This window comes from Protopterus annectens, chromosome 17.part0, assembly GCF_019279795.1.
Source record: "Protopterus annectens isolate FY-2018-M chromosome 17.part0, PAN1.0, whole genome shotgun sequence".
Taxonomy (NCBI): Eukaryota; Metazoa; Chordata; order Ceratodontiformes; family Protopteridae; genus Protopterus; species Protopterus annectens.
Window position 1 is genome coordinate 416976003 of NC_056751.1, and position 12453 is coordinate 416988455.

Here is a 12453-nt window from a genome sequence, read left to right on the forward strand (position 1 = left end):
GCTGTGGCAGCTGTTGGAAATTTTAGATTGATTACATTGTATGAGGTTTTGCTTTGTGAGTCTGTACATATGCCTACATTTGGCACAGCCTAAAAATATAGCTCTCATTAGGCTGTGGCAACTTCTGGGGGTATTTTAAATGTGTCCTCCTCTAGGTCTTGAATGTAAGCCTTAAATGGCTGCTTGGCATTGTAAAGTACAGTATGAAAGTAAGTGGTTTCTGTTTTCTTTGTGTTTCACAGAAGGAATTTAGCAGCACAGTATTATTAGCATGTGTGCATCATGGGTACTCCTGATTAGAAAACTAGTCAAAAAGTTGCACGTGGGATCAGCTTTGAAAAAATACTGAGATTTTTTCCATTTAGATTTAAAACAAAGATTTTGAGCAGCTGGCATAGCTTTCATATGACTACTGTCTAAAATCTCAGTGTAAAGGTGCAGGCCTGTCTGATCTGTCATTATGCTATTCTATGGGACTTGCTTTTCTGCTTTTTTCCATTCTTTTCTTTTCTTGTTTGCCAGCTGACCAGCCAGCCAGTGAATCCTGGGTTACCACAAGTCACAATGATGGATGAACAGCAAAGGCAGCAGAACTTGGTGAGTCGCTGATAACACATTTTGCAGTTCTCATCACTGCCATTTTGTCTTGCACTTTCACTGTATGTTACATCTTACATTGTGTCCTGTTTTCTTTTGTATCTACCACTGCTGAGTGTGTGTTTTGTATCCCTTATGTCATGATACATTGTAAAGTATGCTGTATTCTCTGTGCTCTAATTTTAACTTTCAGATTTACGTTTTTAGAGGCTTGAAATGTTGCCTTTATTTTAACCACATCTGCTTTTTGCAGTTGCTGATTTTTTTTTCTGCTTAGAAATACTCCTTGATTCTTGTCTACAACAGAGCTTCTGCAAGCTTCCAAATACCATATTTTCTTGTTGCATCTGTCTTGCTGTGAGAAACTGATCATCAGGCAGGTTTTTCCCCTTTGTATTACAGATGCCTCAGTATTCCAGCATTGCCACATCAGGCTTGTCATAGGAGAATATTTTAGGTGTTTGCCGACTAAGAAATTATTTATGTACAAAAGCCAGTTTATAGGAGGGGACCTGTAAGAAAATCTACTTTATTTTGACTTACACTTTTTTAAAAATTATAAATTGAATTCAAGTGAAAAAAAGGTGTCCTTGAAGTCAAGTGCAGGTCAAAGCAACTACAAGATTAACAGCGGTCATGCAAATTTCAGCACATTGACAGCACAAGTTAGTCATATGCAGTTATGTGAGTATACAGTACTTGATTATTGCAAACGACTGAGATAGACAAATCAAAACATAGTAGATCAAGTAATAAAATCATGGCACCTTTGTTTAAGCATTTCCCTTAGATGTGATATTAGTATCTCATATAGTTGGGCCTTCAGCTGAGACCTTCATACCCACCATTCACAATCCAGCATTTTTTTTCAGAAACTCTATGGTTGTGGAATGTATGCACTTAGTGGTTGCAAACTCTGTGCTATTACCTGCCAGCTGTGTTAAGTACACCTAACCTGTAGCAGATCACTACATGCTGTCACCTGTTACTAACATACCATGCACGTGTCATTGAACTGTTCATGTAGTTTTTGTCTCTGAATGTCAGTGTTAGTTTCTCCCAAATGGTGTAGTAGTATGGCGTGAGACTATGTAACTTGGGGTGGGTGGAGGCAAGTTTCATTTTTTTATTTTATTTTTACTTTTTTTTTTCCTGAGTTTGAACAGTCTTGAACATGGCATATTTACAGATTTAGTATGTGGAACAGAGCTACTACATCAGAAGTGCCTGCAGAAAAGGTTATTTTATGTTGGTGTTATGATGTATGGTAATTATTTTGGTTACATGTCAGTTTAGAGATACAGCATTTCATAGATCGCCTTCTGAATCTACGGTTTCTTTTTTTCCACTAATACAGTTTAGATCTCAGTCCTGACTTCCATTGCTACAGAGTTCCTGTGTTCATCACCTAGGTAAAGATTAATGATATACTCCTATGGTTGTCAGTTCCCTAGCCTAGACTTGCATCAGCTTTGTGTTTACTGCACTTGGGAGGAGCACAGTGAAGCTGAGCTTTTAATTGTCAACATTTCAGCCTTGCCACCTGCATACATCAAAATAAGAAACTCCTGAACTACCTCACTAAATAGTGACTTTGGTTGGAAGTTCTTTCCATGGGGTTATTAGTATGAAGTGTGTGTGCCTCTTGGGCAAGCTCCGATCTCAGTCATAATGCGGTCTCAAGGCTGAAATTCAGAAGTAGGCTGTAGCCCAGCCATTATTGAAAATAAGCCCATTTCTAAAATGATATTCCATGCCTCATAGCTGCTGAGCTAATAGTCTACTAGCAAAGGCTAGATCCCATGCCAGTCTTGCTGTTCGGTGGGCAACAGACCTGAAGGGGCAATTCACTATCTGACACCCATAGTTGTGCATTTTGAAGTGTAAGCATCTCCCAGCATCTTTATAATTGTCAAGAGCTAAAGGCTGACTGGTCTGATATGGAGTGGGCCCAGAAGTCACATGACAATGGATCAGGAATGTTTGATCTGAAGGTACCTGTCAATGAGTCCATTAAGATATTTTCACCTGTATTTTGAAGGGGCTGCATGGATCATGTCACAAAAGGGTTCATAGCTGAGGCCTTAGAGACATTAAACAGATGAGTCACAGTTGTGAGACTGTAGTCTTAAGGAACTATGGTCTGTTTGATGCCACTGCCAGGCACAGAGTAGGCATTTCCCAGGGCTCTAGATTCTTCTCACCTGACTTTTCTCATGCCCTTATCTAACATTCACACATGTACAAGTTCATATCTAGAGTAAGTGGGGGACTGTTTTTTATTTAGGCTTCTATGAAGAGTTTGAGATACTGGAGACAATTGCTATTAAGATAAAGGATGGAGATTACCCCCCTTTTATATTTGTTTACCACTTCTTTAGAAAGATTCTGAAACTCCTCTGTTGTCCTGTGTGGAGTACTCTGGGTGCAGTCCTAACTCTACTTCCAGAATGGCAAAGTGTGGCCTGACCCTGTGACCTAGATGGATAAAGCTATGACTGCATCCCAGTTTTCCTTTGTTTGACTAGTAATGTAAACACTTGGGAGGACTGGGTGGGAAGGATAGTGTGTGCTGCTGTTTGGGCCAATGCAGTATTAAAAGTACTTATGCTGTTGCTAAGGCGAGAGGCTTAGTAGTATACCTGTGCAAAATGGCATGGCTGATGCTGTCCTGTATTAAGGACAAGCTCAGGTACAGCATTTTGGATGCTTGGTTCAAGGTGGAAGTTGTATTCATCCAAGCTTATTAAGAATTGGAGGGAAAGCATGCCTCCCAACACAGTAAAAAAAATCATCTCCTCCTTCAGTTTTCCCATTTATCTTCTTGTTGTAGACCAGAGCATCCCCAAAAGAGGGCAGTGCCTTCACAGTAAACTGTCCAAAATAGTCAAGGATAACTGCTAGGCAACCTAAAGCAGTCATAGCTGTAGAGTTGTCTCTCATAGTGTGCCTCTACTTGCAGAACCTTCACAAAGGACCAGTGGGTTTGTATGTTATCACAGAAGGCCTGTAAAACTCTTATTTTCCTCTGGGAGACCAAACATTCTCAGTGACACTTTTGGGACAGGCCTAGACTCTTGCTTCTAAAAGGGGCTGTCTTTTATACAGAATGAGGAAGGGTTTCTGCCTCTATTGCTTTTTCTTTTCATACTTCTGTCCCATCCTGGACCACAACAGTTTTCATAATCATTTTCTGTACATTTAGTTCTGAGATGAAGCTGTCCAGAGGGTCATGCCCTAGCTGCCGTGGAACATATGAATGTTGATTCTGGGGCATGATGGATGTCCGTAGATCATTATCTGATATTAACATGATGTTCATCATATTGATCAAGCAGTCTTTGTCATTTCAGTGGACTACTAAAGTGCCTAAGCCAGAAATGAGTGTCCCTGCAGTGGCCATCAGTACTTCCTGATACCACTGATCATTTTCTTTGGCTCCCTCAGATGTAATCCCGACAGCATCCTTTGACCAGAGGTTAGAATTGTCCTCTGCTTTTCTTAGAATGCCCTTGGGTAAGAAGAACAACTCTTGTTGCTCATGTATGAAGGAGCAGGGAATAACTCCATACCTGGCCAGACTAGAGTGCCTATCCTTAGGGAGGTTTTGCCTTTCCAAAAATAGATTTGCTTTTTCAGAAATTCCTGTGCAAAGGAAGCAAAAAGTTTGACGCATGTTTTCTGCCTCAGTTACTTTGGGCAGGAATGATTTACTGGGTTTAGCTCATTCTCTGGGCAGTTGTAGTTCTGATATTTCTGGTAAAAGAAAAACGCATTCTTCATTCTCTGAGAAGATTCAAGATTTTGGACCACAAAATGATTGTGAAGGGATGACTTCTGTTTTTCTCCTCAAGTTTCAGAGTCTAAGAAAATTGTATTTTCTGACAGTCCCTTTGAAGGATTTTCTTTTTGAAACAGACTCCACAATGAATCAGTTGTATCAATGGGAACATAATGACCTTACACTGTTTCCTAAGAAATATGATTTACTGCAATTAGAATTTTTGAACCTACTCTAGTCCCTCCATTTTTTCCAATACTGGAGGATATATTAATTGCATTCTACAACTTGTCGTACAGCCAGTCTGCTGCACTTATCAAACCCCATTTCAGACTCAGCAGTAATTTTTATCGTGAACCTAGCTGCTGATAAATATTTGGTTAATGGCCTTCTCCCCTTCTGTCAGAGATGAGAAAGCTTTTGATAGATTTTGGGGAAAAGTGTATTCTTCTGCAACACTTATTTTTTTCAGATTTGTCAAATGTGACTCTCAGATTGTAAAGTTTATGCTTGCGTGTTTTGAGAATATGAAGAACATTATGGCTTCTTTTCCCTCATCTGAGGAAAATGCATCTTTTTGTAGTCTTATTGCTTCTGTACCTTAACTGGCTACTTCTCCCTTAAAATATGCTTATGATTTGGCTGATGCAATTTCCAGGGTTGCTGCTACTGGAAGTGTTATGAGGAGGCTTGTTTGGTTTGAGTATTCAAAACCTTCCTGATGTTAAATCCGTAGTTTTAGAATTCTCCCATTGACTGGGAGGTAGTCTTTGGACCATCTCCCGCAAAGGTCTTCAAAAAGTGTAATGAGAGAGGTAAGTTTATTTCAGGGAATTTCACTTTTCCAAGTTTGTAAGGGGGGGGGGATTAATATAACATTTTACAAAAATCAAAATAAGCAGACATAAGCTGCTGGTAAGCAAAAAAAAAAAAAAAAAAAAACAGTGGTATGGAGAGTCTAAGAAGAAAGGGAAAGGCACCCTGAATAAAGGACAGTCTAATAAGCGTACAGTCTTCGGATCTCCCCCTCCTTCCTACACTGGCAAGCAATTAATCCTTTCCCAAAATCTGAACCTTCATTTCTCTCTTTGGAAACAGTTTCAGACAAATTAGTTTTGAAAATGATTCGTCATGGACACAGATGGCAGTGGAAATTCCTCCCACCCTGCTGAATTCCTCCACACCCAAAAGAACAAACTTCTTATCTGTTGTCAGTTTTTATTCTGTCTTCAGCTGATGGGTTCAGATCAGATCCATTGGATCTGACTCGGTCGTTTCTGAAGTTCGTGACAACCAAGAAATCTCAAGCTTCTCCCTTACCCACAATGGACCAACCCCAATTACCTCAGATCTCATTTGATGCTTTTCAGTGAAAGACATGGTTTCCAACACTCTCGAGCAAAATTAAGATACGTTTATAAAAACTTTATTTACTTAATTCTTTCTATATTTAGATTAAGTATTCCCCTTACCCATCACATCCCTTTTTTGCATGTCTTCTGCTAAATGTCTTAGTTTTCTGTTATTTCTTGTACTCTTGTATCTCTTGATACTATTGTTAGTGTCTTTTCCTTAGTGCTACATTTTATGTAGTTTTTTTCATACCATTGTTGGTGGTTCTGCCATCTTGTTGCCCTTTTTATTTCTCCCTGTCTTTTTCTAAAAATGTAAAAAAAGTAGTAACAGAAATAGTTGAATATTCTCTCTCTCTTAACTTTAGTTGGTGTGGTAGTATGGCGGATAAAGCTCTGTCAGGCTTTAAAAAATATACTAAGTGTGGGCATAAGCTCCCCTTATTTGATGCCCACATTCTATGTGTATACTGTTTAGGGCCACTTCACTTGCATTCATTTGATTGTTCTGTTTGCCACATATTCAACCCCAGGGCATTGGTTGAGTGCGAGAACAAATTGATTCTTAAAGGCCTTTTGCAATCATCTTTTGGAGAGGCTGTATCTGGATAGAATTCTCCAAAATCTAAAACTAAGATAAAATCCTCATCTCCAAAGCTGCCTTCTTCCTCTTCTGCTTCAAAATATTCATAAAGCTCTCACAAAGATCCAACTTCGCCCTCTGATCCAAAGAAGCTGAAAGTGTCTGATCTGACCTTCCCAGATCCAACACAATCCAAATAGGAACCGACTGTTGCTGTTCCTTCAACTTCTGTTATTTTACCAAGGATTCTGTATTCACCATCGGTAGATCCAGTATCAGTAGGGTACCTTCCCCTTTTCTGGATAGACCCAGGTCCCCTTCGGTGATTTCCACTCATTCTTCCAGTAGTCTCATAGAAGAAGCTGTGGAAAAAGTGGTGAGGAAGATTCTCTCGGCACAGGGGCATATATGGGTGTTCCTTCGGCTCCTACCCCTCTGGGTCAGGAGGTCCGTTTTTCTGTTACACACCCAGTACAACTTCATCCTCTGACTCTGTCAGCTGTCTGAGTCCCGGGATACTGGCCATCCAGATCCTTCTGGCTTGGATCCAAGGATTTTTATCCTGTGGTCCGAAGCTTTCTCTGAGTGCTCCAATCCTGTTGGATCCAGAGACCTCTCCGATCCAAAGCTTACTTGTTGGATTCAGGATATTGCAGTCAAGTCCGAAGCTTTTTTAGCTGTCTCTGCTCCTCGGAGCCTCTGCAATGGATAGCTCAGCTGCAGCTTCCACCTCAAGTTTTTTCCCTCAGAGCAGAGGAAGACTGTGGTCCAAAAGCTGGCGTTTTTGGAGGTCTTACCTTTCTCCAGGGCAGTCTGCCTTCGAGACTTTGAAGAGAGTTTTCTCTGCCTCGACAGAAAGGAAGGATTCTTCTCTCTCAGATCCCAAATCTGCAACTTTGATGTGTCTGCTCTCAGAGCCTTACCAAACCTTTCCACAGGGACAGCCAGTGCCAAGACCTGAGGCTTCCACACAGGGAATTTTGATTTCTTCTTCTGATACCTCTCTATCCCACTGAGGAGGTGTCTAAGAAGAAGACATGCAAGAGGAAGCACCTAGACTCAACTAGAAGTCTATCACAAAATGTACGGATTCTGATGAAAGTGAAGGGTCCCCACTGTCACCTCATAAAGATGTCTTATTCGGAGACATCCGCAAAATCCTTAAGCAGAGACATGGCTGGACACCTAGCAGCTCTTCATTTGAGGAGTGTATATTCCTAGAGGCTTTTGGTACCGGACCATCTACCTCCTAGGTGATTCCTTCTTCTGATGAGCACATTGAGTTGATCTCTCAGTGGGCGTGGAAGGAACCTGACTCCATTGCGCCTATACCTGGGAGACCAGATAAGATTATGGCACCACCTGTAGACAAAACAGTTTTGGGGGAAAGGGATGCCCACTGATGCCAGGTCATAGTGATGGCCACCAAGAAAGAACTTGCCGAGGAGAGTGCCATCCACCCAATAGGGAATCTTGGGCGATGGACAGATTCGGGAAACATATCTATGCTTCAATGACCTTTGCTTTAAAGTCATTGAATTATTTGGCAAATTTCACAAGACTTCAGAGGAATTTGATTAAGGAGCTGTCAAATACCCTTTCGGAATCGGTTACTGAAGAAGTTCAGTCATCTATGACTTCTCAGTTGGCTACCCTGCAGTCCATTTCTAATTCTTCTGTGAGGCTAATTTCCCATATAGCCAAAGGAACCTCAAGGGCAGCAGGTCATACCTCCCACCCGTTCCGAATTACCCAGTAAAAAACGAGTTTTGGGGTCCAAATAATGGGGTGCCATGATTCCCGAGTGGCACCCCTTAATTTCTGAGTTTCCCAGCACTTGTCCCTTAATTTCTCAGCACTTGTCCCTTAATTTCCCCGAGTTTCCCGGCACTTGCATTTTAAATTTCCTGACTTTTTAAACTGACGTCATCACGTACGCAATGACGTCAGCTCTGTGAAACAGCCTGCCAGAATTGAAGCTGAAGCGAACGCATGCATGCGCGGGAACACAGCAGCTGTTTGAAACTGCAGAACAAAACAGCAACCAACAGTTTGAAATGGCTGGGAAACTGCGATCGAGGCTGGAATCGCCTCACAATATGACTGCAATGGGAGTAACTGCCAACTGTGCGAGCGAGGCTGGATGACCCATCACCCGAACTGCCGAACAGCAACCGACCGTGGCTGGATGACTGAAATGGCATGGCTGATGGCTGGGAATGACCTGAACTGCTGAACAGCAACCAAACGTTTGAAATGGCTGGGAAACTCAGCGGATGACTGATGGCTGGGAAAGAGCTGCTGCTGTGCTGCTGACTAGAAATGTAGGTTTGTGTGTGGCTGGGAAACTGAAATGGCATGGCTGGGAAAGAGCTGCTGCCGAGTTGTGGCTCATCTGGCAAGGTCAGATGCATCTGCAGAAGTTTGTCCCATTCTACCAGAGATTTGAGAGTCCTGTTGATGGTTCAGCAAGGCACTATGCATTGTCCTTAAATTAAACAAATCTCTTTCAAAGAATGCTAAAACATGCCCCCATTACTGTTACTGTTTGAGAAAACTCAGGAGTATGGAACATAAAATCACAAAGAAGCAGACAAGTATTTCATATCCAAATCATTGTAGATTGATGCCTATGCTGATCTATATACAGTGACTAAGGAACAATAGAGTACTTATTAGGCAGTCCAGATGCTAGGTTATGGGAGTGTTTTATAACAGTTGGTTGACTACATCCATCCCTTCTAGCAATGCCACAGAAGTGTCCAATACATTTCTAGGATATGCCTTCTTTGCACGATTGGTGCAAAGGTGTCTGTAGCTGATTTTCTTTCTAGCTGTGTGTTAGATAATTATAGAACATGGCAGCAGTTTTGCTGATTCCTGGCAAATTATTACTCATATCCTAACTAGTATTAATTTTAGTTTATTTAAGACTTTTTAACTGGAATAGAACACTGATCATATGTGAGTATATACACACATGTGTGGAAGTAGACTTTTTTGATGGAAATGTTCTGAATGGGGCAGTATTGTCATTATTGGTTCATGCATTTTGTTTCATTGCCTACTGGAAAAATGTTCAAATCCAAACAATAAATTTAAAACGTGCTCCAAGTGTAACAAGTGTGCTGTATTATGCAAAGAATATAATTTAATAAAGTCAGGAAGGTGTATCAAAGAACACGTGCATGTTTTTTGTGTGTGCAAGGGGCCTATGATTTGAATTTTGAAAACAGCCTAAAGGTAATCTTTTATCCACCACTGGCCAGATGCATTTTTTTGGATGTGGTGTGGGTTTCAATGCTGTTTCAATTAATGTGAGTTTCAAGGGCAGAGAATGTTTTAATACTAAGTCTCGTCATTTTGACTTGTGAGGCAGTATTGCTTTGTTTAGCAGATGTCTTAGTGTTTGTGCATTGTGCTATAAAATGTAAAAATAAAATCCAAATCATTGTAGAAGTAAAGCAGTATGCACATTAGTCTTTATGGTAAATGGGGCAAAATAGCCAGGCAATGGGACATTAGAATGGTTGCAGGGGGGGCTCTGGTGCCATATTGTGTTTGTCTGTTCTTCAGTTTCGTTTGAAAGTTGGTATCCTACAATTCTATTAGAGTGGGTGGGGTTACGCAGTTATGTATGCACATTTTATGTTAATCAGCGTACAGATTTGTACCTATTTTTCATGGGCCTTGTCCAGATGTTTGATGTTTCCAGGTTGAGAGGTATGCAGCAAGTTCAGGCATTTCCATCAGGAGGCATGGCTGGATGTGCTTATGTGATTTTGCAGAGCCCTTTTAAGTCTTCGTTCGTCAGTGCTCCTTTTGACAGCTCATCTTTGTTTTTGCCCCAAGGTGAAGGACACACTATCTAGTTGTGAAAAGGATAAAAAGACCTTGTCTGCCTTGGGTGTATGTTTTTTGACCTCTCAAAGATCCTTTTCTAGGAATCAATGAAGTGGTCTGAAGATGTGGTTCAAGGAGTCTATAGGTCCATTCCAGAAGTTCCCCCAGAGGCAAAGGAAGAAACTCTAATGGGCGACGACACCCCTGCGGCAGATGTGGCCCACTAAATCAGGGTCAAGAGATTTTTCTCTGACACATCCTACCAGCGCTCCTGAAAGGAGGCCCAGTTGTCCACCGGGGGTCAGCTATCCCTGCAGGAGAGAGCCTCTTCCCTTCCTCCTCCTAACTCGAGAAAAATCCACAATGTTCCACCCAATCGGAAGGAATAGGCAGCAATCCAAATTCAAAAGCTGCTAGAAAGAGTCATCCAAGAGGTCCCACCAGACTAGCTAGAATACGGAACTTACTCAAGATTCTTTTTAGTGCCAAAGAAAACAGGAGATTGGAGCCAATATTGAATATCAGCAATTTAAACAAGTCCGTTAAATGAACCAAGTTTTGGATGGTCATGGTTCAGTCCATTTTGCCATTTCTTGGCAAGGATGATTAGATGTGCTCGATAGACCTTCAGGATGAGTACTATCATATAAAAATGAGCAGATTATCCAGAAGGTATTTATGCTCCCAGCTAGGGGCCAGTCATTACCAGTTCAGAGTTCTACCCTTTGGACTCACCACAGTCCCCATGGTGTTTACCAAGTGCATGATAGTTGTAGCAGCTCACTTGAGACTGTCTAGACATTTGGCTCATTTCCGCTCAGACCAGGCATCAGTTGATAAGGGCAAATGACCAGGTCCTCCAGACTTGCTGTCTTCTGGAGATGACCATAAACTTTGAAAAGTCCCAACTGGAACCAACTCAAACTCTAGAATTCATAGGAGCAATTCTCAACACAAACTCACTCAACCATAGCCTCACTATCACCTTCGCGAGTTCAGACCATAAGATCACTGCTAGTCACAAAGGTAATCTGCAGTACCAAGACTTCAGTATGCCTGGCTCATCAAGCTCTAGGCTCAATAGCATCAGCAGTAACCCTAGTACATTTAGCCAGATTTTATGAGGATTCTCCAGTGGGTGCTAGCAGCACAATGGTCGATTCTTTCCCAACCCATGTCAATTCAGGTACGAATTACACAGACATGCAAGAGAGGTCTCAGTGGTGGATTCAGTCAGGTCCTGTTCTACAAGGCCATCCATTTATTCACCCTCAGCCCAAGGCCATAGTGACCATGGACCCTTCACAGCTGGGGTGGAGGGGGGCATTTTCTGTTAAGAACAGTCCAAGGCACTTGGTCCCCCAAAGAGGCCAACTTTTCATGTCAGTGTCCTAGAGATGAGAGTGGTGCTTTTAGTGTTGCAAGCCTTCCATGATGCTCTCCCTTTAGGGATGGTTGCAATTCAAATGGACAACATTTCAGTAGTTTGGTACATCAACAAACAAGGAGGAACCAGACCTTACCCCTTCTGTCGAAGTTCTCAGAGTGTGGCATTGGGTTGTCTCATCCAACCACTTTCTCATAGCAATGCACATTCCAGAAAGTCCAGTGTGATAGCAGACAAACTGAGCAAGTGCATACTTCTACATTACGAATGGTCCCTCAACAACATCACTGAATTGATTTTTCATGATTGGAGCCAGCCTTGCTGTGATCTTTTTGCTTCCCCCCTAAACAACAAATACAGCAGCTAGTTTGCCGTAATCTCCCCAGAAGGGGAATCACCGAGGGATGGTGTACTTCACAATTGGCCCCCTGTCTACTCAACATCTTTCTATCCATACCGCTAATCCTTTCCTTCAGAAAGCTGCTATGTTGAAGAGCAAAGTCATTCTCATTGCACCTTACTGGCCTCGACAAATTTGGTTCCCCTTTCTTTGACCTCACTTCCTTCTCCAACCTTGGATTCTGGATTCGACTCCAGACCACCTGTCTCACACTACAGACATGATTCATCCAAACATAACCAACCTCAGGCTGACTGTCTGGCTTCTCCAGTTACATTAATAGCCAGGCAACCTATGCTGTCCTTCACCTGTTCAGCATGTACTTTTAGCTCTATTCCAGCAAATGGAAGAAGTTTGTTCACTGGGCTCATCTAAATAATATTGAACCTTTTGCAGCCCCCATACATAGCATTCCTAAATTTCTGTCCCATTTTTTAAAGGAGTTAGTTTATCAACCATTGAAGTTCAGTTAACAGCCATATCAAATTTTCACATTGGTTTTGATGGTTC

General features: G+C 41.7%; 1 protein-coding gene across 2 annotated transcripts in view; it reads left to right on the plus strand.

Moving 5' to 3' along the window:
• Window positions 1–12453, plus strand: part of MED25 (mediator complex subunit 25) — a 1733520-nt gene that overhangs the window by 1422841 nt on the left and 298226 nt on the right. For both annotated transcript variants that reach the window (XM_044059360.1, XM_044059361.1), the window contains one exon: window positions 523–597. In XM_044059360.1, the coding sequence (XP_043915295.1) occupies window positions 523–597 (75 nt within the window). The remainder of the gene's footprint in view (window positions 1–522; window positions 598–12453) is intronic.